The sequence below is a fragment of the Amia ocellicauda genome, chromosome 21 (assembly GCF_036373705.1).
Source record: "Amia ocellicauda isolate fAmiCal2 chromosome 21, fAmiCal2.hap1, whole genome shotgun sequence".
NCBI lineage: Eukaryota > Metazoa > Chordata > Actinopteri > Amiiformes > Amiidae > Amia > Amia ocellicauda.
The window spans coordinates 8012749-8037605 of NC_089870.1; the positions used below are offsets into that span (position 1 = coordinate 8012749).

The 24857-nt window shown below is 37.3% G+C and overlaps 4 protein-coding genes across 7 annotated transcripts in view; 1 reads left to right on the forward strand and 3 right to left on the reverse strand.

Annotated features, from left to right (window-relative positions):
- Positions 1-461: 461 nt before the first annotated feature.
- On the reverse strand, positions 462-3623 carry LOC136717173 (fibrinogen-like protein 1-like protein). Its single transcript, XM_066694666.1, has 3 exons — positions 3435-3623; positions 2949-3116; positions 462-2342 (listed from the first exon to the last, which is right to left on the reverse strand). Exons 2-3 carry the CDS (start codon positions 3103-3105, stop codon positions 1648-1650), a joined length of 852 nt encoding a protein of 283 aa, XP_066550763.1. The 5' UTR covers positions 3106-3116; positions 3435-3623; the 3' UTR covers positions 462-1647.
- Positions 3624-5585: 1962 nt separating this feature from the next.
- Positions 5586-9383, reverse strand: emc7b (ER membrane protein complex subunit 7b). Its single transcript, XM_066694667.1, has 5 exons — positions 8992-9383; positions 8093-8212; positions 7796-7934; positions 7554-7634; positions 5586-6381 (listed from the first exon to the last, which is right to left on the reverse strand). Exons 1-5 carry the CDS (start codon positions 9219-9221, stop codon positions 6232-6234), a joined length of 720 nt encoding a protein of 239 aa, XP_066550764.1. The 5' UTR covers positions 9222-9383; the 3' UTR covers positions 5586-6231.
- acp7 (acid phosphatase 7, tartrate resistant (putative)) overlaps positions 8105-24857 on the forward strand; it is a 36030-nt gene continuing 19277 nt past the window's right edge. Inside the window, exons 1-5 of one of the 4 annotated variants that reach the window (XM_066694659.1) lie at positions 16593-16895; positions 18466-18584; positions 18913-18946; positions 22008-22154; positions 23788-23988. In XM_066694659.1, coding sequence (XP_066550756.1) covers positions 22046-22154; positions 23788-23988 — 310 coding nt within the window. In that variant the 5' untranslated portion in view covers positions 16593-16895; positions 18466-18584; positions 18913-18946; positions 22008-22045. Of the gene's footprint in view, positions 8235-16592; positions 16896-18465; positions 18585-18912; positions 18947-22007; positions 22155-23787; positions 23989-24857 lie in introns of those variants that run through there. The other 3 variants (XM_066694658.1, XM_066694657.1, XM_066694660.1) reach the window with 3 other exon arrangements.
- Positions 10893-17346, reverse strand: katnbl1 (katanin p80 subunit B-like 1). The gene is made up of 10 exons (XM_066694665.1): positions 17156-17346; positions 15461-15591; positions 15220-15257; positions 14808-15084; positions 14157-14272; positions 13823-13873; positions 13646-13735; positions 12701-12805; positions 12150-12243; positions 10893-11494 (listed from the first exon to the last, which is right to left on the reverse strand). The coding sequence occupies exons 2-10, from the start codon at positions 15575-15577 to the stop codon at positions 11462-11464; spliced, it is 921 nt and encodes a 306-aa protein (XP_066550762.1). The 5' UTR covers positions 15578-15591; positions 17156-17346; the 3' UTR covers positions 10893-11461.

Consider the following 24857-nt stretch of genomic DNA (forward strand, 5'->3'; position numbering starts at 1 on the left):
CTGTGTTAAACAATAACTTGATTACATGGGGAGGATCATAAATAAAACATTGCACTTTGCATTAGGGTAAGAAATGCAAAGAGTATTTTAGTCAATCAGGCCCTTCAAGTTCACATGTGTACAAAAGCATAACAGCTAACGAGGGCCTCCGCTTTCATCAGTTCTCACTTTCTTGTTGGATTGTGCAGATGGAATAGATACCTGGTTCAATCAGCCTGAGGTGCTATTAAAAAACTGCAGGATGCTGTAGATTAGTTCCAGAGACTGCTGGTCAGACCGTCCTCTTTTCCATTCAATAGTAAAGAAGAGGTATGATGTTTTGCAATGCTCATTTGTGATTTTTTTATTTTTTAATTGAGTGACTTTTGTCGAAATTTGTTCCATTTGGTTTTCAAAATATTCGTTTTCTGTTGGTTCTTTCTTACATGTTTGTTTTTCATCATAAAAAGCAGACTAAAACATGAAAGAAAACAAGCTGGTTTTAATTGCGTTACATGTGTGTGCAGAAGATCATGTCCTATTCTCTTGTTGTTAAAATTGATATTTTCAAAGCAAAGCCTCACAGTTTGTCAGTGTTAGGATGTACAATCTGTGTGTCACTGCGCCTCATTCCTGCAGTGCTGCAGCTGGAGTATCAATTGCTTTAAACAGAATATCGGTGTGTGTGCTTCGGGCTCATTATTCAGGAAAAGTACAAATAAATACGTTTTAAAAAACTAAACATGATTGTGATTTTTCATATAGACACACAAAGAATGAATGAATTAAATAATCAATTTATCAGTCACAAAGACTTAAACGTGTTAACAGTTTTACAGCTAACTTGGAAACAAATGGGAAATACAAAAAAATATATGAAAGCACTTATATTCTTCTCAGTTGTATTGTACTGTAGCTAGGCATATCATCTTAGCAGTTTCTTTGTTGTACTTAATGTCATTGTATTCTTATGTACCTCAGACTTACCAACAAAATACATCATTATAAATGCTTGTTTCAAGATCTTACATGTTGGTGATAGAATAGATCTTTGGTTTGAAATTTGGTTTGTAAATGATCATTTATTTATTTGACAAGGATTGACTATGTTAATTAGTTATTTAAAAAATATTTAAAAAGCAAGGCCTGTAGCCAAAACCTCTGCAATGCTAAAGACATGATTAGGGGTAGTTGTTGTATTACAAGGATAACCTGTGTGTGTTTTGGTGTATAATAATAAAAGAGACAAGAGATATTGTCATAAATTGATAGGTTAAAATCTGTCAATGTAAATTGCTGGGAATAATTAGTCTAATTGGTTATCAGTACAGCACAGATGGACACACAATGTTTTTTTCCTTTTGGTCTGTCTGTTATTTATTTCCTTGAAATGATTGTGTGACTGATTTGACCAAAATCCTTTGCTGCTGCATCTGTCTTTTCTTTCCTCCGTCATCCCGAGTGGTTTCTCACTCTCCAAACAATAGTCTGACCAGAAGGCGAATGCAGTAACCACTGTAGACCTCTGTGCCGGAGTAGATAACAAACAGATATTTTCAATCAATTAAGAAAACAAACACACACAAAAACATTCAAACCTGTTGTGAACGCTGGCATGAAAAAGAAGGCAGAGAAGGACCTTTGCAAAGGTTATACAGATGAGTCTAATTACAGTTCATCCCGTTGACAGTTTCCAGTCCTGCTGATCGTCACAGCGTCCGAGGGCTTCAACATCATCCACGCGTACTTGCAGATGTGTTCCTTGTTGCAGTCTTTCTGCCAGTAGATGACGTTCCTTCGGTTGAGGTTGGCGCCTGCACAGGCATCGTACCACCAGCCCCCTCCGGGTACCCCGAGATATTCCAGCTTGGCGCAGTTCTGGAAGTAGTTATCGTTGTCTCTGTCCTTGGTGGTGAACTTCTGGTTGTCGTGCAGGTAGGCCTCCGTGTCCTGAGTCAAAGCGTCCACCGCCGTCCCCTCGAACAAACCCAGACGGATCTTGAATTGGAATTCCTCGCTCTCCACCCGGACTGGATCGTACTGGCCAACCTTGGTGATGGCGTCCTTGTCCACCAGCTTGACCCTGAGCTGGTAGCGTCCCGGTTGGTTGGTGAGCTGGTGCAGGTACTCGTTGCCCAGCCAGTGGTCGCCGTTGACCGAGCCGAATCCCAGCTTGTAGTCCTGCCAGGTCCGGTCGAAGTCCACGGTGCTGTTGACCGTGATGTGTTGCACCACCGTCCAGCCGCCGCCCTGCATGTCACAGAACACCACGATGGGCGAGGTCTTGAGCTGGATCATGTACACGCCGTCCCTGGCCTGGCCTTCCGAGCTCTGCCAGATCTTGTAACAGTCGCTGGGGTAGCCTGCATCAAAACACAAGAGGAGTCTTTAAAATATCCTTAAAATAGTTGTCAACAAACATTAGACACCTTTGTTGTTTGAAATCTGAGCACAACCTGTGCACCCCTGTAATGACATGCTTAGTATTTAATCATTTTTATTAATTTAATGTCAACTACAAAACTGACATAAATAAAGCCGCTGAAGTAATTATATATAATAATAATAAAAAAGTAATATGGATTAAGGAATGATGACACACATATCCAGGAATGTTCTCTCTCTAGAAGCAAGTGAAATTTGACCTCTTGTGTAATGCATCAATAATTGATTGCTTCCATGTCTTGTATGAAGTTTGAACTCTAGCCTACAAACTTGCAGTGTTGACAAAAGACACCCTACTGTTTATATCTGATTGTAAGTGGAGAGATAGTGATATATTAAAACCATAGAGTGATTACATTAATTGTAAAGAGAATACATTATATATGAAGACATACCTTTGCCAAATACATTTATAGTATTTATACTATATAGTTGATTTCAAAGCAAACATAAAAAAGGACACCTTATATTTATAATCTAAGCTGTCAATGAAATAAATTGGATAAGTCTCAAAAGCAACTTACCTTCTTGTTCCGGGTTTAAAACTAATTTGTACTCATCTGGCCGAAGAATGTGTATATTTTCAGCAGGAGGCGGGTTCACCGCAGCCACCAGCACACAGTGCAGCGACCCAAACAGAGCCCAGAAGCATCTGTCTCTGCTGTTCATGCTTCCCAACATTGTAACACCTCCTGTAAGCGTTCAGTACAGGATACAGAAATGCTCAAATCATTGCACACAAAAAGAATATATATTTTTTGAAGTTCTGTATAGATATATAAAAAGTAATTATACAAGCATTCATACAAGTGTTTCTTTCAAATAACATTTATAATTGTACAATAGTAGTTTAAAATTATTATTAAATGCACTGATAACTAAACAAACCTAGCATATGTCACATAATGTGTCATACATCTTACTGAAACATTAATATAAAGTCACCTTGGGTTTTGGAATAAACAAAAGATGTGCAAGGCATTGCTTAAATAAAAATAAATTAAACTTACCTCTCCTGCTTCTCCTAAAGAGTGTGAGAGTCACCGATTAAACAGGCTGAACAAATCTGTAACGAAACTCTTGCCCCAAACAATGTACTGTACTTTGACTGCTGCCTGCGTGACAGGAAAAAACACTGCTATCCAACTTGGCTATCAGAAACTCAGAGTCCAACAGTAAATAGTCTTTAACGCAGTATTGTGCATTAATTAGCCCTGCACTTTAACCGGGCATTACCTGAAAATCCAAAGCACACATCAGGGGTTAAAGCTGGAAGAATACACAATGTAACAATACATTTCTAACATGATTAAACTCCTCTTGTAACTATAAGTGAGGAAAATAAAATATCATTTCACTGGTTTGCAATTCATTGCATATAGAATTTATGAAGACTTTTAAAAAATCGAAGTTTTATGGCAGCCAGAATAATGACAATAACCTTTGTGCTGGTTATTGTTACGCAATTGTAGCTTAAACAAATGGGTTATGCAATGTTAACAGTATTGCAGGACCAAACATTAGTTGGATTTGTTGTGCTTCAGATAACAGATGACTAGTGTGACTGGAATACTTTCTATACCATATGAAGCTGAACAGGACCCCTGGGAAGATCAGACATTTCACAGGCAGGTGAAAAAGTATGCTAAAGACACGCTGATAGAAAGACTTGGCTTTTATTTCTGTTTTATAAAGAAATATATACTGTTATATATTAGGGATGAGTTTGTGTAGTCGATTACTAGACTACAGGAAAACAAGTTAACTATTTGAATAAAAAAAGTTGTGTAGATCTTATGAACTTGAGATATAATATATAATTTGCAATTGACGTTTATTAATGGTAATGGTAATAAATGAGGAGAGAGCTGTTATTCCTGAGCTAAAACAAACAAACAAATACATGCCGGACAGGCTATGCTATCGTCTCTCGTCTGAACATGTAAATATGTTCATATTCTTAAACAAAAATATGTAAATCGAATACAAATATAGGAAACACAGGGAATGTTTTGGTGCCACCTGCCCTTGCTGTGTTTTTGACTTTTGTTATTTTTTGAGCAGCATAAATGAGCAGCATTTATTGTTTTCTGATTTAACACTAAAGAATAAATACGTTTGTTATGGAGTTTCCCTGCTAACACACAAGGTTTCCACAACATTGTAGCAACGTTGTGTGTTAGCTGGGTTGGGATTTATTTATTTATTTTTAATGAAAATGACTTAGATTTAAACTAAAGGTTAATGCTCTACATCTTTTATTTTATGCACATGATAAGTTTTATTTGGATATGTACAATACATGTCAAGTAAAAATTGGCAGTTTTTTATTTGTACATGCAGGCATTTTATTTTTTATTAATCTTAAATTAATCTGATGCCAGTACATAATGTATATGGTACGCTAGTAATGTTAAACTATCATGCCGTGTAAATTTATAGTAGGCCTGTAAGTGCCTTTTATTTTTGCAAAGGAAGAGCAGCTGGACTCTAATTTGGTTAATTGAATAAAAAGTTTGGATCACGAGTATTTGAATAGCAAATTATTCGAAATTCCCATCCCTATTAATATATATACACACACACACACACAAATAATGCGTTTACTAGCTCTCAAACCCATTTAAAGCTACTTCAACATACAACTGTTAACCCACTACTAAATTCAACTGATTTTTTTTGTCTATAAAAGTGGGGCGCTGAAGCAATAACATCCAAATGATTGCTTTCTTCACATCACATTAAGTATTTTTCTCTGTAGCAGCACTGAACTGAAGCTAAACTGCATCCATGCTGCTATTGAATAACTCATAGCATCAAGATGTCTATGTAGTGCATAAAGGGATCTCTCTTTCCCACTTTAGCACATTGGTTTACATTCATCTTTGAACCCACTCCTTCTTAGAAGACACATACAGAAAAGTATACTTGTATATGAAAATTATGGCAAGTCAACAGAATGCATCAGTCTATTCTAAAGGATTTTTTACCAGTATTACACTTTGGAACAACTGCATCATTACTGGAAAGGGCATTAGACAACCGGTGAGAGCACAATGTTCTTGTATCTGCCCCAAGTTGTTTGGCACTATTTAAAATAAATTGGATGTAGACTCATTTGAACTAAATCTCAAGAGACAACAAAACAAGGAAGCAAGAAGTAGGATCACAAGTTTATTAACTTTGTACTTAAATAACATCTCTTATTTTGCATTCTAGAATTAAAGTCATAGGTTTACCATTTTTTAAATTATACTTTTCTAACCCATTGCAGGCAACTTAAACCTTCTTTAGTGAATTTCTTAGACATAGAAGCTATTATTCAAGTACATGTGGCTTTATTACAGTCATATTAAATATCATAAGCACTGCGAAAAAATATACAACTCTGCAACAGTTGGTTCATAACCCATTAAATGTATTACAGTAGCTTATTGACAGCTAAATAACTTAATGGAAATAAGATTTTTAAATATTGTGGGACCTGCTTTCAATGATCAGATGATGGCATGTGGTGAACTGTCCAAGATGCAATACACACATTTCAAGACTAAAACACAAAGGTTACCAGGCATTGAAAAGAGGGAAAGCCAACAGGCATGTCATACAGAGCAAGAACGCAATAGGCCTAGTCAGTGGGAAAGGTAACATCTGCAGTTGTTCACAGCATTACAAGTTACCTTAGTATAACGGTTTCAAAAGGCCTGGATTTGCCCAAAAAAGCAGTCAGGGGAGAGAAAAACTAAAACAATATCGACATGTGGTAATGCCAGATAATGCATCTTTGCCTTTACATTCCTCGGTCTACTACCTCCTCTTCAGTGGCCCACTTTTGCCACTTTTACTGCTACTCCCTGACTTGCCGGAGGTTTTGGAAGAAAACAGCTTGGTCATGAACTCGGAGACGTCTGGCAGCTCGTGGTTGGGGTTGAGCATATTCATTGATTGCTCCATCTCCTGCAACAAAACAGAGATCATTCAGGGATTAGACTAGATCAGTTCATAATTCAAGTGTTGCCTGAATTCAGGTTTGCTTGAAAACTTTTTAATGGCTAATCCAGTAAATAATCTGTTGAGCGTTTCCATTTGTAAATACTGTGGATTACCTTTATCAGACTACCATTTATCTGTGAAAGTTAGTGATTGAAAGTAGTGGAGTGCAGCACGATTTTAATAATCTATTTGAACAAGATTTTTTAATTCGTCTTATTTATTAGTCTATTTTTATACAACAAACCAGACAACAAGATATAAAGAAAGTGGTATTCAGCACTTTAAACACTAAACTACACTGGTTGTCAATTTACAATAACTTTAAACTAACAAATGCACTTATGTTTTCAATTAATATTGACAAGTACAGTGAATCATTTTTCAAGTTAATACATAAAATACATTAAAAGGGATTAAGCAAATCAAATTTTGAGTAATGTTCGTAGATCTACATTTCAATTCCATTCATACGTTTAACATTAAATTTATGCAAAGACCTAAACATACACAATGGCAAAATATAATTAGTGTAACCGATTGTGTGAACGAGACCATCCTCACAATCCATACACAACGGGGCTGTGAGTTGCCTTGCCTTCACCGCTTTGTAAATTAACTTAATCTAACCAGCACCAGCAGAATATCTTGTTAATATCTTAAATCAATGTCTTTCCTTTGTGAAGACTCGCAAGCATCAATGATTGACAGCATGATTTTGACACCAGAAGAGAGCTGTATCACATGGCCTGATTGGTCCATATTACAGTGGGACTGTGAGGAATCAAGACTCAGAATCAGAACACAATGTCGAATGTGTATATTTGACTTGTCCACAAGATGCCTTCATATACATACATGCAACGGTCTTATATTTATTACATCAGATTTGTGAGTATCTTAAATAGCCCAGGAGGGTTTGCCTAAATTAAAACTCTGAAACAAGCATTATACCAGGTGACAATGCAAAAGTAGGCTGTTCGAAAATATTCCACACAACGCTACAGTGCTGTAGGTTAAGAAAGTATTATAACGTTTTAATTTTGATGAGGGATGGTAAATGTCACTAACAAACCAGGTTGCTCAGATAGAATGAGCTGCTTTTGAGTACTGGCACAGACAGAAGACATGTAACTCACCCTTCTCATCTCAGGGTCATTGGTGTTGACAACTTTAGGCAGCAATACAATAATCAGCAAAGGAAGGACCATCATCATCACCTGAACGTCAACCAAAAAGAAATCAGATTTACTGTGTGTGAGAAATATCCATACAAATGAGATTGTCCATTTGGTATAAGAATGTGGTGTGAGAAGAAATAGCTGACAAGTTAAGTTAAACATAAGCCGATATACATATTTGATTTGAAATACAAACTTACCATTGGGTTCATGAGAAAATCTGTCCATCCCCAGGTCTCCCGCTTCATAAAGTAAGACGGTGGGCCGGAAGACCTCATCTGGAGAGGGTACGGCAAACGCAGGACTTCGGATGTCTTGATGTAATTGACTACTCTTGCCCTAGAATTAAAATAAGCTCAATGTAACACACTTCATGCAATTAATACCTAATTAAATAAGTCACCGAGTTGCTGCAGGAAGAGCAACTCTCAATAGACCTCTGAAAGACCTTGGGCTCCTGACGATCACATAAGCAACAGGGACCATAACAGCAATACCTCATTTTGCCTTTGGATGTGATGTCCACACGAACTGGCTCAAATCTGTACGCTGGTGATATGATCTCTACAACATAGGATCCCGAGGGAACATCGTTCACAGCAAAACTTCCATCAGTCCTAGAGGGGACGACAAAACACAGTAAGAAACTAACTTCAGCAGCACATGATGTATGATGCATTACAGTTTGACTTCCAAATTAAATGTTTAAACGTTCAATATTTGATTAACAAAAAAACATCAGCAGATGATGCATCAATTGCCACTGTTTTGTTGCTAAAGAAAATAAACAGTTGATGTAAAGAAAAAAGAAAAAGAAAAAAGCACAGGGGTTGGATACATTTCATATTTTATATGCCACAGAAAAAAGGGACTTCAGCATTATAATTTAGCATTATAGTGTACAATTATATATTTGAGAAAACTAAAATCAAATAATCTGGGTATAATACATCTAATTTAATAAACATTTCTAGCGATTTAAACATGAAACCATGCCATACTACAACTATATACTGTGCAAAAACGAAATGTGAATCATGTTTGTTTGCTTTGCTCTTGGAGACCCCTACCGTTTAGGACACAATGAACAGATGTAGATTATGCTCAACAGACAGGGTTTTCCTGTTAATGTAGTTTATTTTACATCGATATAGACATATGGTATCTAACTGCGCTATGTACTCGTATAGCAAAGGCGAAATACAATAAAAACGATGTGTGGTTCACACTGGTTCAAAGCCAGTACACAATTATGACAGGAACGCGTATATACAAACACACAGATGACTGTCAAATGGATTGAGAGAGAAATATGTAATGGCTAAACAAGTAACGACCACAGGAGCATGTCAGGAAATGAACAAACGCAGGACGTGTGTCAAGACGACAAACTCACTTTAAAAAGCCAACATGTTCTTCTCCTTCGACCAAGACCCGAGCCGTGGAGATCCAGTCCTGCGTCTTGACTCCCGGCACCACCGCCCGGCCTTCAATCCTGAACCGGTCTCCATTGGAGGCGACTACGGCCCCAGCAGGCCCCGACTCCGGGTCGCCGAAGCCCCGAGACGCCGTGAATAGAGCTGGGAAAATAAGCCAAGCTAACGAGGCACTGGCCCGCGGCAGCATTGCGACAGTGGAGGAAACAAAGGCTTTGTTTGTAATCTGCCGACTGTAAAGAATCACAAATCCTAATCAATATTATTTGGTCTGAAATAAATGATAAACATTCACATCCTACAGTGCCACCATTAACGCCTAACCTTCCTCTTCGCTGAGTGACGTAAGACACACAAAAAACTTTATAGACAACCCCCGGAAATGAACAGCCCCTTTTTTGTAACATGCAAAACACCAGTCGGGGCTTAACTGAGAAGAGAAGCACTATAAAACTATTAATAAAATACAAAACCATCAAAACCCAAACACATTAATGACACACACACACATCAGCACCGCATTTTTTCCAAGTTTAACGGCTCACAACTTTCTGTTAAACATTAAAATAGTATTTTAGTATTACATTATGAAAGTATTGTATGTTCTGTGGAAGATAACTGACTATAATAATTAGTATAAGTGGTTTGCATAAAATTGTTAAATAAATTAATAATCTTTACACCTCTCACAGAGAAATGGTGACGAAGACTGCATCTGCAGATCAAAGAGTCCATCTCTGCTTTGTACACTGTATGAAAAAGTCAATTAACATAAAGATCTTTGCCAACATGAAACATAAAATAAAAAATTAAGCATTATTATTTGATACACCCAATTAAGAATATTGCCATCCACACAAACAGAAACAGTTGCCCACCACATGCAGGACAGACCCACAAGAAAATTATATAAACTCAAAAGCATTTTTGATCTCCAAACAGTACTACCAAGAATCTCTCGAATGCCAGATCCTTTCTGATTTTAAAATATATTGAACTTGACTCTAGGTTTTGAGGCCATCAACTTATTTAGCGGTACACAAATACATGTAGTACATGTAGCAGGGATGTAGACTTATGCACCGTTTAACCCTCTGCACAATTAAGCTTCAACTCTTATAAATCACACTTTTTGTTTTATTCATAAACATTTTTATTAAAGCTTATAAAAATTACATCACGTCAGAAACAGATGCAACTAAAAATGAAATACGGGAGTTCACTCAAAAGAAATACCCACCTCAGTCGCTAACTCTCCACAAAAAACAAACCAAAAAAAAAAAGTTATTGCTAATATTTTCTGCTTTGAAAAGTGCAAGTTACTTAGAAGTGCCACTAAAGGAAGCATTCCTTAAGATTACAAATTTAAGACAATAGCGTTATTCAAGTCTCACGTCAAAACAAACAACTGATCCATGTTTATTCTCGTTTAAGATTGTGACTGACACAGACTTCCAAATGAATGTCATGCAACACAATTTGGTTAAGTGTAGCTAGTGGGAGACCCATACCCTGAAGATTTTTATATGAAAAGATTCACAAGCAACATGTGTATGAGTGAGGGGACTTGCAGGATTGGGAAACCACATTTGTTAATGTTTTAATGCCATTAACCAACTGCTTGACTTCATAAGTGTATTCCACTTATTTTACACACCTTTGTAAACTTCCAAAGACAAAACATGATGCTGTTCTGCCCAATTCTGCCTGAAATTAGGATCCATATCTTTGTGCCAGTCAAAGGTAATATATTTGATATGGGTGACTCATATATATGCAAAGGACAATAATGTAGTAAGTTGGCATGTAAAAATTACATTAAAGTCACAGGCTAAAAGGTTTTCTATAACGTGACACCAAGTACTTTGCAAATTTATTTAATTGTTGATTAAAAGAACATAGTGGTATGTACATTTTACAGTCAAGCTTTTTACCCCCCCAAGAACAGGCAAAGGCAAACGTAGTTCTAATAACTTAAAAAAATTCTGATGTACTTTCAAGTCCTCAACTGTAGAACTTTTGAGACGTAAGTACATTAATTACATTCAACTATATAAATGCACAGAATGTGGAAAAAGAACAATGCTGTAGTGAAAATATCTTGGCACTTTATTGAACAGCCTGGATTCAGACATATAATCAGTCTTCTTCACCTCATGGAGTCAGATGTGTGCCCCTTAGCAAGCTTTCCACTTCAATGTGAAGCAGTCATTCGCAATTCGTGGAAGGCTTTTTCATTACTGTTTATTCTCAATTCAATTGTAAGGAGTGTCAGTGGAGTTCTCAGTTCATTGTCAATTCCACTGCTGTCAGTTTTCCTGGAGCCACATCCTGTAATGGCTCAAGACTTCATTGTACAGTTGAAAAGCAGCTTTGTAACTGCAGCAACTGCTTGGAGTGGTTTCTTCCTCTGTGTGCTACATTTATACATCAGCGCAGCTGTAATAAATAGGATTCTACAGTCTGGAAGACAAAAAGAAAAAGAAGAGAAACAAAGGGGGTACAATTGACTTAATGTAATGGTTTAATTGCACATCTGAATGTAATGTAATGTGAAACCATGGACAATACATTTCAAATTGTGCTGAAAAGGCAACAGGTTAGAAGTGTGTAAGCAATTAGATCATTTATTGTAGCGTGAAACCCTCTAAACACATCACGAGCAGAGTGTACCGAGGCAGAAACAGCAACTGCAGGAGGCGGGTTCTTTCCAACACACTCCAGGACTGCTCGGTCGGCTTTTTTCTCCCACCAATGGTATTTAGAACAAGAACAACAACTTGGGAGACACTTTTGGTAACCCTGATTGAATAATGTTCACAGTAAAGGAGGAATGAAAAGGAATCTCTTAAATGAACAGTTTACTTCTAATGTAATTGCTCACAAAGTTTGTGCTTTCCTCAGGCCTAAATAACATGTAGTGCTTCTGGAGTCCTGTTCTACACAATGTGGAGACAAACATATAGCATAACAGCGTAGCACAATGCTTGAAACATTGGTACTAATCAGCCACTCAGGGTGATAATGTTAAAGGGCATTTGTCTCCCATCAATAAAATGCAAATATTCTTGGTTGGTTTGATTTAAAGGCACCTATACGTTAAAATTGCAACACATACCTTTGCTATTTCACCTGTAGTTCCTGGAACGAAACTTAAATGTCTTCCCTGCTCCCATAACTCAAGTAACTGCTGCTTCATGAGTCCAATATTCCTAAGAGAAACATAATGAGTTTCAAATTGTGAATCAAATGTTCAGGAAATAATTTGTAAATGCTGATAAAAAAATATATATATATATTTTAAATAGTCACATCTTTGCTGGACTGACCTCTTCAGAAACGTAGCAGATTTGAAATGGAGTTTAGGTGAACTTCAATATTAAGGAAAGTATTTATAATATGAAAAGAAAAATCATGTTCTATGTTGTCACGTACAATGTATGCAATATACACAGTAAGTGAACACGTGCACTGAAATGCTTTCTACTACATTCAGCACTGCTTTATTTGTGCCTTTGGTTCACTTTTCACAGATTTCACCTTTGAAATCAGTACTAAAAACTGAATAGTAATTAACAAATAGCTGCATACATCAGCTAAATTACCGAAGCATGGTGGAAAACAAAAACCTCAGAAACAGAAGCTGAGAAATACACGGCGCAGACTTACCTATCCTCGGAATGGCTCTCCCGGGCACTCCTACTGTTTGCCGATAGTTCTGGCCACCATTTTTGAATAACGGACTGAACCCAGTGAAGAGCGACTACCAGGTATCTGAAATGTAGACCACATGGCATTTGTTCGAGACTAAATGTGGCCAGTTTTCCCCAATACATTTTGATCACTAAACATTTGATGCTAATATGGTTTCCCATAGAAAAACAAAACTCCCGATAAACGACTGAGAGGTTATTGGAAGCCATTACAGGTTTGTGAAACACAGCCATGCTTTTGTTAAATAAAGCCCTTTGTCTACAGGACAAATAAAGAATAAACATGCTCATGACTTATAATCATATGACATCAAACCAAGCCTAACTGCTTTGGCGATGGTTGTCATTCCCAAAAAGTGAAAGGCAAAGCCAAAAACCACTGACACAAAGTCACAGATGAACCAAAGCAACCACCTTATTTTGTGGATCTAAACACTGCAATTTCATAAATCAAAAGGAGTAAGGAAAATACACTTGCAATTAAGCTTTGAGTGTATACCTCACAGCAGATATGCTAGAATCTAATGAAGTGGAATACAACCATGTCCCTTCACTTCTAGTCTATCCTAGTTTCTGCAGCAGGACACCAAACCAAAAACACAGTAGAAGCCCTGAACATCACAACACAAATAAGCCCCCACTAACTATGGATTCTGTTAAGCAGCTAGATTTCCAGGAGCAACTGGGGTAAAGTACTTTTCTCAGGCATATAATAGCCCTGTCTCCTTGTAGAACTTGAATATTAACAAATATTATATAATTACAGTTGTTCAGTAAAATACAGTAATGCCAAAATTCTATGAAGACAATTAAAGCATAAATCGCAACAAAAACACATACGGCTAGAGGCTCAAGAAGTCCGGACACCGAGAGGTGAATTCACACACTGTAGGGTACTTACTCTTCATATTTACTTGTAAGTATATTCTTTACTAGAGGTAAGAGGTCCACACAACAGCCGACAGATATGGTAGGCTTCCCATCTTGAAGGCTAACAGTGCGAGAAGAAATACATTTAGAAAGAAAACATCTACAGTTTTATTTGGCTACAAATATACTTTATGAAAAACATATTTACCTTTTTGTAATTACAGGTAAGCAATCAACAAGCACTCCCATATCTTGAATTCTGAAATAGATATAGTTATAAACCATTTATAATATGAAAAAATATACTTAGCTATATATTTTAATGGTATGTATATATAAATAATATAAATATTTGAATGGAATCAAATACAACTTTTGGTGGAACAGGTGATGTTTCGGGGGACAATCTCTGACAACACATTTGTACTGTGGCTTACAGCTCGTAAGATGTTTGGAAACCGTAACTACGAAAATGTCAAACACACGCCAGAAAACAAGACTGTTTCTAATAAATACACTGTATAACTTGTGCCACATTTTACCTTATCAGATATGCGACTAATTCACTTGCATTCCTTCGCCAAAGGGTCAGAGCTACATTTAGCCTGAGATTTCTTCCAAAAAGCACTTGTGTCATTGTTTCATGATCCTTTGATATCTGTGAAGGAGGAGAAAAAAGTTAGACAAGTCAAAAGAATAAACACTAACATATGACTGTGAATCCATGACTGTCCTGACTCCCCTTTCACATTTCAGCCAAATTCAGTAAGCTTTGCAAAATAACTTACATACAAGCTGTTTTGAGTTTTAATACAAATATTGTCTATAGTCATCTTATGTCTATATTTAAAAGGGTAGTGACCAAAAATAGCATTAGTTTACTGCATGTTTATAATATAATGTAGTTTTTTACCCAATAATTCAGTCATCCCAATAGAAATGAATGAATGAAGTGGAACGATTGTTAGCACGACAAGTTTATAATGTAAAATTAAATTAAAATAACCACTGTGCAACTGTTCCCACCCAACGGAAGAGTTATCGGAGGCAACGTCATTCACAGACAATTCATGGGTTTTACAATCTACTTTAAAGGGCTCTTCACACAAAAACATGTCTTCGTTGCGCTGACAATTGTGCTCACCCTCATGACTACAAACGCACTTGCCAATCACGCTGAAATCTGTTGTTACCTCTGCAAAATAATCACTGTATTTGGAGGCTGCGCCGTCCATCCTGGTGGACTCTGTGGAGCTCAGTGGGAAGCCGCAGCTGTCATTGTGCAGTTTCTCCTGCAGGCCGTCTGCACATGCCAGTTCATTCTCCTTATTTGCCATGTCACAGCTCCTACTATCTGAGGGCTGTCTCCGGCGTCCGCCAGCGTTCCCAGACACGTGCCGAGTCTTCCTCTTGCTGGACACCACCCTTTTCACTTTACAGAAGCTGTGTACAGTATGGCCAACTGGGGATCTGCCAGAAGCAGGGAGGGAAACACAAAGTTTACCTGGCGTGACAAAAACTCCTTCATAACTAATCTGCCTGCTTTTGGTACTGAATTGATCTTAACCCAATTATATAAATATGACTGTATGAGAACACACTTACCTCTTCTTATTTAAATCTTCCTTTTTAAAACAATCCACCTAAAAGGTATGAAAATGGATAAACAGATTAATAAGCAATACAATTAGGAATCCACGTTAGATATTTTGGTGGATTTTAAAGATTTCTCATGTTCAATGAGAATCTGCCTAATATTAAATAATGTCAATTTGAAAAATACAATCTTGCAACCACATTAAGCTTACAGTTGTTGTTTTTTGCTTTTGGCAAATGATGACCTCACCTCCTTCATGTTCTTCTCAGCAGAAGGTAGCATTCTTTGTTTGAGAAGTTCATTGGATAGAGCTTCCTCAAAATACTGGAAATCCTTATCTTCTGCATCATGGACTCCAGAGGCCATAATAGATTAAAACCCTTGAAGAGAAATAAAACCAAGAAAGATTCTGCATTAAAAAACTGCATTAATAAACACGTTCTCTACCGTCATCACATTGACACAAATGTAAATCTGTTTCTTTAAAGATGGGGTACTGTACTGTACCCGAGGTGATTAAAGATTGCATTTCATTCAATTATTGTAGGTGATAAAAAACTTTTTTCTTCAATAGGTGCAAAACTACATCTGCGCCGGTGTAGAATAGCTAATTAATTATTTCAAACCAGAGAAAAAAACTAAAGAGCAAGGAAATCTACAATAAAGTTTAACTGGTTAGTTGGTTAATTCTTGAGGCAGCTGAAGTCATTTATAAGGAACAGCAGGCTAAAGCGGCAGTGTTATGCACTGCTCTATATAAATTTAGAAGTAGGCTAGTCCAATAACGACCAAAACAAGTTTAATTTGATCCCTAGTGCCAAATGTATATATTCCCATGTATTGTTTAATCAAATACACAAGACACACAGCAGATGTCATAATCTAAAGCATTATAATTCACTCCCAAATAAACAAAGACCAGTATCGATATACATTGTAGATTCTAGACAAACCCATAACATTGTGGAAATAATACATGACTCATGCATAGGGACAATGGTCTGATCTATGGACTGAAAAAAGCATGCAGGGCGCAGGGTGATCTTTTCCTTGCAGATATGAACAGGACACGATCTCAGCGAGGGTGGTGTCAGTTTGATCATTATTAAATCAGCCAAGTGTTCAATGCAGATCACAAATTCTGTATTAGTAAAAATAACAAACCGGTGGTGGTATATGCAGTGACAGCTCTCTGGGCAGCCTGTCAAACACTGCTAAACACATTGAACCCCTGCTCTATATCACAGTATTGTACTTTTTTTTTTTTTTTTTAAAGGCATGTTTGTAGACAGACACTACATCAATCCCGATCTGTTTTGACGGCTGCTTTTTCACTTAAAACACAATAAAGTGAAAACCGTACTCGTGTTCAACTGCTCTGCCCATTTTACCCACAATCCCACGCACTATACGTACTAGGACAGCCAGGCACTGTAACCGATTATTTCCACGACGATATGGCGCAGTTTAAAAAAAAAAAAAAAAAAAAGACAAACTGGATCGACTACTGGGATATTCAACGAGATCGATGTGGCGACTTCAACTGAAATCAAAGAGGGTGGAAGTGAACAGAAACCCAAACCCCACTCGGATCCGGGCGGCTGCCACTTATCCCGGCCCAGGAGCCTTTGTAAACAGCAGTCAAGTTCACAGTTGAAAACACACGTTATAGTGGGATGCAACGGTAAGGCGTTTTAAATTCCAGCTGCAGGATATAAAGCAATAGTAGCATTGTTACATATTGATACAGCGCCGTTTCCTGGAAAGCACAGACACAAGCAGGGCCTAGTCTGCTGTGGGAATTGCTTGCTTTTGAACGGCTTCCTAAAACAAACGAGGCAATCCGTGCGAACACATCGTAAGGCATCAAATCAGACAGTCACTGCACATCTAAGCACATCCATGTTGGCCAGAAAGGCAGTTCACGGTGGGAAATGCACCTACCGTTACATTTTGGAAGGCTTTTATCGTGGGACGCTTGCGCAAGATGGATACTGTCCCTTCGCTGTATGGCCGCAATATTTACTACAAATGAGTGGATGTAGTCGTGTAAAAAGAGAAGGAACTGAAATACACATTCACGGCCAGCCCAGGCGGAGTCTGCGCCATTCAAACACAGGAGCACAGCATGTTGGGATTGATCTCGCCAGACATAGTCGCAGGGGCTATTGCACCCCCTAGCGGCAGAGCTGTGCTCTGCCGCTAGGGGGTGCAATAGCCCCTGCGACTATGTCTGGCGAGATCAATCCCAACATGCTGTGCGCTTAACCACTTAAGACACCTGTCTTTGTGAACTTGGCTGTTTTAGTGTGTTGTGCAGTGCAGGCCTTCCTTATATTATTTCTTCAAATGAACATCAGACATGATCAAGATCATACATGTCTTCTGATTGGATGCACACAAAGATTTTAAAGAAAACCAGTACATAAAAGAGCTCCCAGCAGATTTAAGCACTTCCCTGCTGAAAAGACGACATAATAAGGATGGTTTAATAGCTTTGAATCATATGGCAGTGTTCAAATATATTTTAAATTGGTGGCATCTGTGATGCTAGAACGCTTTATTTGGAACTGTGTATATTGTTATTATAACAGCTTAGGCAAACTATATGTTAAAGACTAATTCCATGTTGTATACATTGAATTCAAATTGAGTTTATATCTTGCAATCTCCTTTCTGCTTACATGCAAACTAACATCAAGTTTTACATGCGTGCCACAGAATCTACCACAGATGCAACATGGTATTTCACACATTAGAAACAAAAGCTTTCTACACTTGCGTGACATTTGTTTAAGATTTCATTCAAGCAACAATCATGTTTGTTCGTAATCCAAATGGGTAATTTGTTGCTTAACACAAAAAACCTTTTTATTAGATGTTTAATTTTTAAGTCTATTGAGTTTGTTTTCCCGAAACACATCTGTTGCCCTTGTATTGTTTATGTGTCAGTAATTGTGCTTTGAGCTGTAATTATGTGCAGAATGCTTAATATTATTGTGGACTGTGAAGTTCTTTGACATTTGTCTCGCCATAGTGGACTAATTTCACATACTTGTTTTGTCTAAACTGAAAACAGAACTGCAGTTCCTCTGTATTTATAATGGTATGATGTGTTCAATAAGGCAGGAGTATCACAGATAAACATTTTTTAAAACCTGCATGGAAATCAACATTTCCTAATAATTATCTGGTTTCTTGTTTGTATCACATTTTGCTGATTCAATCATTTCTTCCCTCTCTGTACGTGACAGGAAGTAAAATGCAGATGTTAACAGTGTGACCAAAAAAAACAGTTGAACATGAAACTGTCATTCCTAAGAAAAGGCAACCAACAACCAGTCACTCAGACTCCAAGTAGCTCCCGTTGAAGGTAAGCAAACCTTCATTTCTGTTTCAAATCAACTTTAAGAACCATAAAGAAATAAGTCTGTTCATCATTATGGTTTTGATTGCGACAATGTCAGGAGAAATTAACAAGTAAAATATACTCACATTATTGTGTTTTAAAAAAATGTCTCACATCTGAGCCTTTTCTTTTCACATTTTTTCAATAGGCCAGTTCTGGAATATTTTAACATTATTCAACAAACCGCTTAGAATTGTTATTTGAAGAGTAATAAAACTACAGAATACAACTGTTGCAGTATTTTACACTCTCCTTCATAGCAGAACATTGTCCCCCCACCCTCCCTGTACAGCTCCTCCACTCCCAAGATCCTGGACATCGCCAAGGTACCAGCGAACACACAGAGAGTGGGCAGTTTTAACTACCCAGCCCTAAATTGATTGGCAATGTCTTCCTAAATCCCACACAGGGTTTTGAATCCTTTGTATTCAAGTCTCGGCTCAAGAGATTTCTGTTTTGGAAAAAGTATAAATTATTATTATTTATTTATAGATTGATTTTTCTTAGCAAAGGCTCTTGGTGTAAAATCAAATTAATTCAGTCTTTCCTTAGGGCACTTTATAAAGCTGTATAGTACACCACTGCCTCGTTATACCGCTGATTCAGATATATTGTGATAGCGGGGGTTGGCTCACTTTATTATACTCAAGATGCATGCCATGAATATAATTAACCAGATTTTTGTTTTAATATACAGTACACAGACTACTGTTACTTGAAGTGTAGGAGGCCTGTGCAATATGTTGTTATTATTATTATTATTATTATTATTATTATTATTATTATTATTATTTATTTCTTAGCAGACTACCTTATCCAGGGTGACATACAAAATATAAGTGCAATACAAAGTGCAAAAATACGGTGTAGTCCAAGGCATAACATATTACAAATTCCAATTCACATAATACAGTGCAATTCAAAGCATATTACATTTTACAAATTCCAGTTTACACAATATATGAGGTTTTACATCCTGGACTGTAAAAGCTGATAAGTGCAGACAAGATGTTAGATCACAGTCAAGGGCCAGGGGAAGGGAGCATGTTACTTAAGTTATGTTGAGTTTGCCTTACTCTACTGTATATAGTGAACGTTCTTGTCTGTAAAGCAATAGTGCATAATTTAAAACACACAGTACAGTATTACAGTTACACTATGCAGTGTTAGCCTCCTATTTCTCTCTGTGTTTCTAGATGTATTGCTGCCCGATTATAATTTCTGAGGCCTGCAGCAAAACTAAAATTGATTGTACTTTTGTGTCTCGCTATATTGCACCCACTTGATATATCACTTTTGTTTTATCGGACATTAAAACCAGCAATATAACGAGGTATTGGTGTATGGTATTGTATAGTATAGAACAGCACAGCATAGTATAGTACATCTGTAACCTGTTTATACTGTTTGTTTGTATCTTAAATTACCAGCCATCTGTTGTTTCTTGTGAATTGTATTTGACTCAATATAATGACAAATACGTGAAATATAACTGAAATATCAAGGCCTTGCATGTAGAAACATGTTTTAAAAAATCATAATTCTTGTCTTCACACAAACACTCATAGCAAGTGTCTGAACAAGAAAAACGCAAATGAGGGAAAGAGGAGCAACGTATGTTTGCTGTTAAATTGTCTGAATCCAACTTTCAAAGATGGCATGGGGACACACGATTGGCCGAGTCCATCTTTCCGAAGATGGAATGCAGACACTCAATTGACTGAATCCATCTTTCAAAGATGGAATGGGGACACACGATAGGCTTAGAAAGACGAAATAGTGTGTGTCGATTGGACATGGTTCTATACGCCGAACAAGACAATCTCTGTTTGGGGGTGGGCCTGGATTTCCAGTCTATAAACCGCAGTCGCTTCGCCCTACTCCATTGCTGATTCAACGTTAACATCAAATGATTTTCTGTTCTACATTCCCTGCACTGGGCCCTGGGGCTCTGCTCACATTGATTTCAAAATTCTTGAAGTCTGAAATAGCTCTAATGTCTGGTTTTCATGAACCTTGAATATTTAACGAACACTGTACATGTTTGTGTCTTGTATAAAATGAGGTGTGAAGGCACTTGGATCATTTTTGCCACACTGTGTACTCAAGCAAAATTGACTCATAGTTTAAAGGGTCTTTAGAATAACCACTCCATTCAAAGGCAGTATAAACAATAGGGGGTGGACGTGCCTTCAGTGTTCTGTCATCATTTTTTCTAAACTCCCAGTCAGATATGTAATAAACACTCACTTTACTGCAATTTCTCTCAGAGCACTGCAATATGGTTTCCATTTTCACATACATCATTGTGGAGGTTTCTATAATCTAGGAATACAAATAAACAACGAGTTAATAAAGGACAAATGTTTTATTTACCATCTATTATTACCAACATATCAACCTATTGAAATGCATTTGGTAATCAGTTTGTTTTCTGACTTAAAAGCAGAATTATGAAATTATCAATATGCTTATGCCTCATCAATTATTTTGTTCTTGTTTAAATAGGAAATGGGTATCTTCCTGGGATAATAAGACAATGATTAGAATCAAGAGGGCCTATTGTTCTCACACCCCATGTGTATGTGAATCATTCATTGTTTTGAAGTATTTCCTTGGAAGAATAGACAGAATACAAAAGTGAGCTATTCAAAAACCGTTGAATAGGGTGGAAGCCCAAGATGTATTTATAGTTACTCGGGATCATGGTGCCCTTTACATAACATGACAATCCATTATCATCTAAATAGGGCTGGTCCTATTCATTTAGGTAATATGTGGCTGAATTCACAGACTTAGCACTATTCTCTGACTACTCTACCGAACATAACATTGGGTAGTCTATGACTTGAGTTAATTTGGGTCTGTGAAACTTTATTTATGCCAATATCCAAATATTTACAATACTAGTCCATTGCCATCTCTTTGAAACACTTGCTGTTTCCTGCTGAACGTCAAGGTACAGTTGAGTTTTTTTCTTGTTACGATTTGAAGGGTTTCTCAGTTTTTACAAGCACCACTTCATAAACCATTTAAACCACAAGATGATAAGAGAAACAGGCACACATGAAAAAACAGCCAACTGATTTTGCATGGCAGGGACCAGACAGCAAACACACATTGTATTATGTTTTGCCTAGGCTACTCATTAGAGCTAAACTTTGCCAGCCTTATACTCACCGGACATGTTTAACTTATTCCCTTTCTGGCTCAAGGGAAGCTAAGTGGTGTCTGTAAACAAGTTTATAGAAAACAGAAGGAGCACAGTCCACTGAATTTGGCAGTGTCTTCCACTATGTTAAATGTAACCTTTGAATGTAGGCAGGGTTGTTAAAAGCCATGAGACAGCAGCAGATAATAAAGTCAATACTATCTTTTCTTATTAAGAGTCTGGCAAGAGTGTGTGGTGCTGGAAGATAGCACAGATGGAGACACTTTGGAGGGTCTTGGTTTTCTCCTGCATGGGAGCCTCCCTTGTTCTTGGTGTCCCACCCATTGGCACTCAGCCTGAGCAGGTGCATATATCCTATCCAGGTATGGCTGAAGAATCTTATTAGAATTATTGTTCTGTTCATGTTGTATCCTATCATTTAATCCATATAGTTCAAGACACTGTGATTTCAATGTTTAACAGTCACAAGCTCAGTTTCAATTTCAGCTGAACGAAATGCTTTAAAGTGCTTGTCAACCCAGCGCTTTCAGGCAGTATTTATTTCATAGTTTGTAACTTGGGGTGACTAGATGAGTGTTAACAATAAATATGTCAGTCACCAGATGGCGCTACAAAAATACATATCTGTGTTTAATTCCTGCTCAAATGCTTTTGAAAGAGGGGGAACAGTAAGGAGATATGTTTGTGAAACAAAATACTAGATTGATTTCTTCCCAGATGGCTATTTGCAAATATTTTACTTGGACGACTGGAAGTACAAAAAAAATCTGTTTACTAAGATCACTGTTTTTTTATGATATAAATGGGAAGATATTTTATTATTTTTTATTATAAGAAATCTATTCTGTTTATTATGAATAGAAATGGTTTAACCAAAAATACTATGGTATATTACTTAATTATATAATGTGCATTGCCATCTACAGGTGAGAAGAGTCTATTAGCAAGTCATCTCAAGCTTTCTTTTATAACAACTGTAAGCCTAATGCTTGTACCCTGGTGAACTGTGGATTACAATGTGTTGTGAAGAGATTGCATTTGATCTGTTCATTTAGTTACTTTAAGTCCAGTAAAATGTGCACGGTATGTTTTAATCATGGAATGGTATCGGCCATTTTGTTTAATGTAGTTTTAAAATATATAGTCTCTCACCTTTGTATATTTCCGTGATTAATACACTCTTAATTAAAATTGGCATTTGTCAAAATATAGATTAATCATGTAAAAAATAAAGCCATGTAGTGAAAGGGTTTCATATTTGCATTATGCTACTCTTTATAATCTGTTACCTTACATTGTTACTAGTAACTGATTACACTGCCCAGTGAGAAATATGTAAGGATTTACTTAGAAGCAACACAATCAAATTGAAGTTATGCCATGGGTGCTTTAAAACAGGGACCTGAACCCTGCAGAACACATGTGGGAACACTTTGATTCACGAGCGTGATTATCATGTCCAAATCCCACTAACGTGTCAACTATACAAGAAAGGCAGTGCTAATACCAGACACACTAATGTATTCTTTACCACTTCAGTCTACGACATTTCTCTGGATATTTGTGAATGTGGTATATCTGTAATGTCTGATTTGGGGGTGTTCATTTTATGCTGCCAAGGCAGTGTATTTCTCTGTGTAATTTCCTCTAGGAAAGATTCTCAGAAACCTTTTTTTCCCTTGAACAGTAAGTTAGTATGAATTTTGTGTTTAACAGTAATCAGGCAAAACAAGCAAAATGAAAACTGGTGTTTACATGAAGATAATTAGAGAGATCTCTTTGTGGTGGCTTGGCTTGGTCCAACATACAAGGTTCTGATGCTTACAGAAGGCTGATAATATTTATACCACAAGCAGGGCTTTGTAATAGGAATTGCAAAATGGAAGAGTTTATGTAAGAGGAAAATGTAGCATAAAAGTTCCATACTCTGCAAAAATGTTGATTTATTGGCCTTGTTTCCAAGAATGAACTGTAGATTTCTGGTTCTGTTTTCAGGAGACCCAACATCCATGGTGATCACCTGGACAACTCTGAGTGAGGCCGAGTCCTGGGTGGAATATGGGCTGAGGGGAGGAATGCCCTTTGAGTTGACAGCCGAAGGCAACTACACCTTATTTGAAGATGGTGGCAAGGAGAAGAGAAAACTGTATATTCATCGCGTTACTGTCACAGGCCTCAAACCTGGCTCTGTCTACGGTACGTTTAGAAAACAGCCCAGAAGCGGATTAGGAATACTTCGCTGCACACTTTATAATGGGGCGAGACAGAGCAAGGCTTTGGGTTGGCCAGGTTTGGGGGTTTGCCAGACAGAAGCAAGACTGGTTTTCAAGTAGCAGGAAGTGAGTAAAAGAAGAACATTGCATGAGCTGTTACTGGTTCACCACAATCAGATAACTTGTACTTGAGAGTCTTCGGAACTACACTTACATAACTACACGTGCAGCACAAGGTTCCAGCTTTCAAAACATTTCCACACGTGTACCACTATGTGCCTCTTGTTTACTGTTAATATGGCAGGTTTCATCTTTCTTCTGTGTTATTTTCATGTGGTCGAGTGGGGATTTCTTAACTTCTCTTCTGTATTTTCTGGCATCGGTTGGTTTCGTATGATGAGAGATTTTATTCAGTTTAACTCTTAGCTTCTGTTTGTTTTTCCTTCAATCAGCTTAGGGAACGTGGAAAAAGAAGAGTCATTACAGCACATCCATCCTGTTTTTGTTTTAATACCACCTTTCGTTACTGCTTTGGCTCCTAAGGTGTTATGTTACAGGTGGTGCAGCAGAAGACTGAAGCCTGTACAACCAATTCATGAGGGAAACCCTTCACATATACTACACAAGAACTAGACTTTACAATCAGCCCAAAACTAAAGGCACTGGGGATTGTTCTATAAATGAAGTGATCTAACTTTTTAGAGTGTTGACTGTTGTTACTTTTCTAATCTAAAACTACCCTTAGTAAGTCAGGCCAGATCTTGAAGTCCCAGTTCATCTTTGCCATGAACCACTGGAGATACTGGCTTTAGAACAACTGAATATAAATGAAAACATGAAGCAAGTGTTGAT

Coding starts and splice junctions, on each gene's coding strand:
- LOC136717173 (XM_066694666.1), bottom strand. CDS start 3,105: ATGTTGGGAAGCATGAACAGCAGAGACAGATGCTTCTGGGCTCTGTTT. Junction 2,343..2,948: donor TTTAAACCCGGAACAAGAAG/GTAAGTTGCTTT, acceptor GTTTTGATGCAG/GCTACCCCAGCGACTGTTAC.
- emc7b (XM_066694667.1), bottom strand. CDS start 9,221: ATGCTGCCGCGGGCCAGTGCCTCGTTAGCTTGGCTTATTTTCCCAGCT. Junction 7,935..8,092: donor ACATCCAAAGGCAAAATGAG/GTATTGCTGTTA, acceptor TTTTAATTCTAG/GGCAAGAGTAGTCAATTACA. Junction 6,382..7,553: donor ATGACCCTGAGATGAGAAGG/GTGAGTTACATG, acceptor GTTTTGTTGCAG/GAGATGGAGCAATCAATGAA.
- katnbl1 (XM_066694665.1), bottom strand. CDS start 15,577: ATGGCCTCTGGAGTCCATGATGCAGAAGATAAGGATTTCCAGTATTTT. Junction 15,258..15,460: donor CTGAGAAGAACATGAAGGAG/GTGAGGTCATCA, acceptor CATACCTTTTAG/GTGGATTGTTTTAAAAAGGA. Junction 14,273..14,807: donor ACAGTGATTATTTTGCAGAG/GTAACAACAGAT, acceptor CCTCCTTCACAG/ATATCAAAGGATCATGAAAC.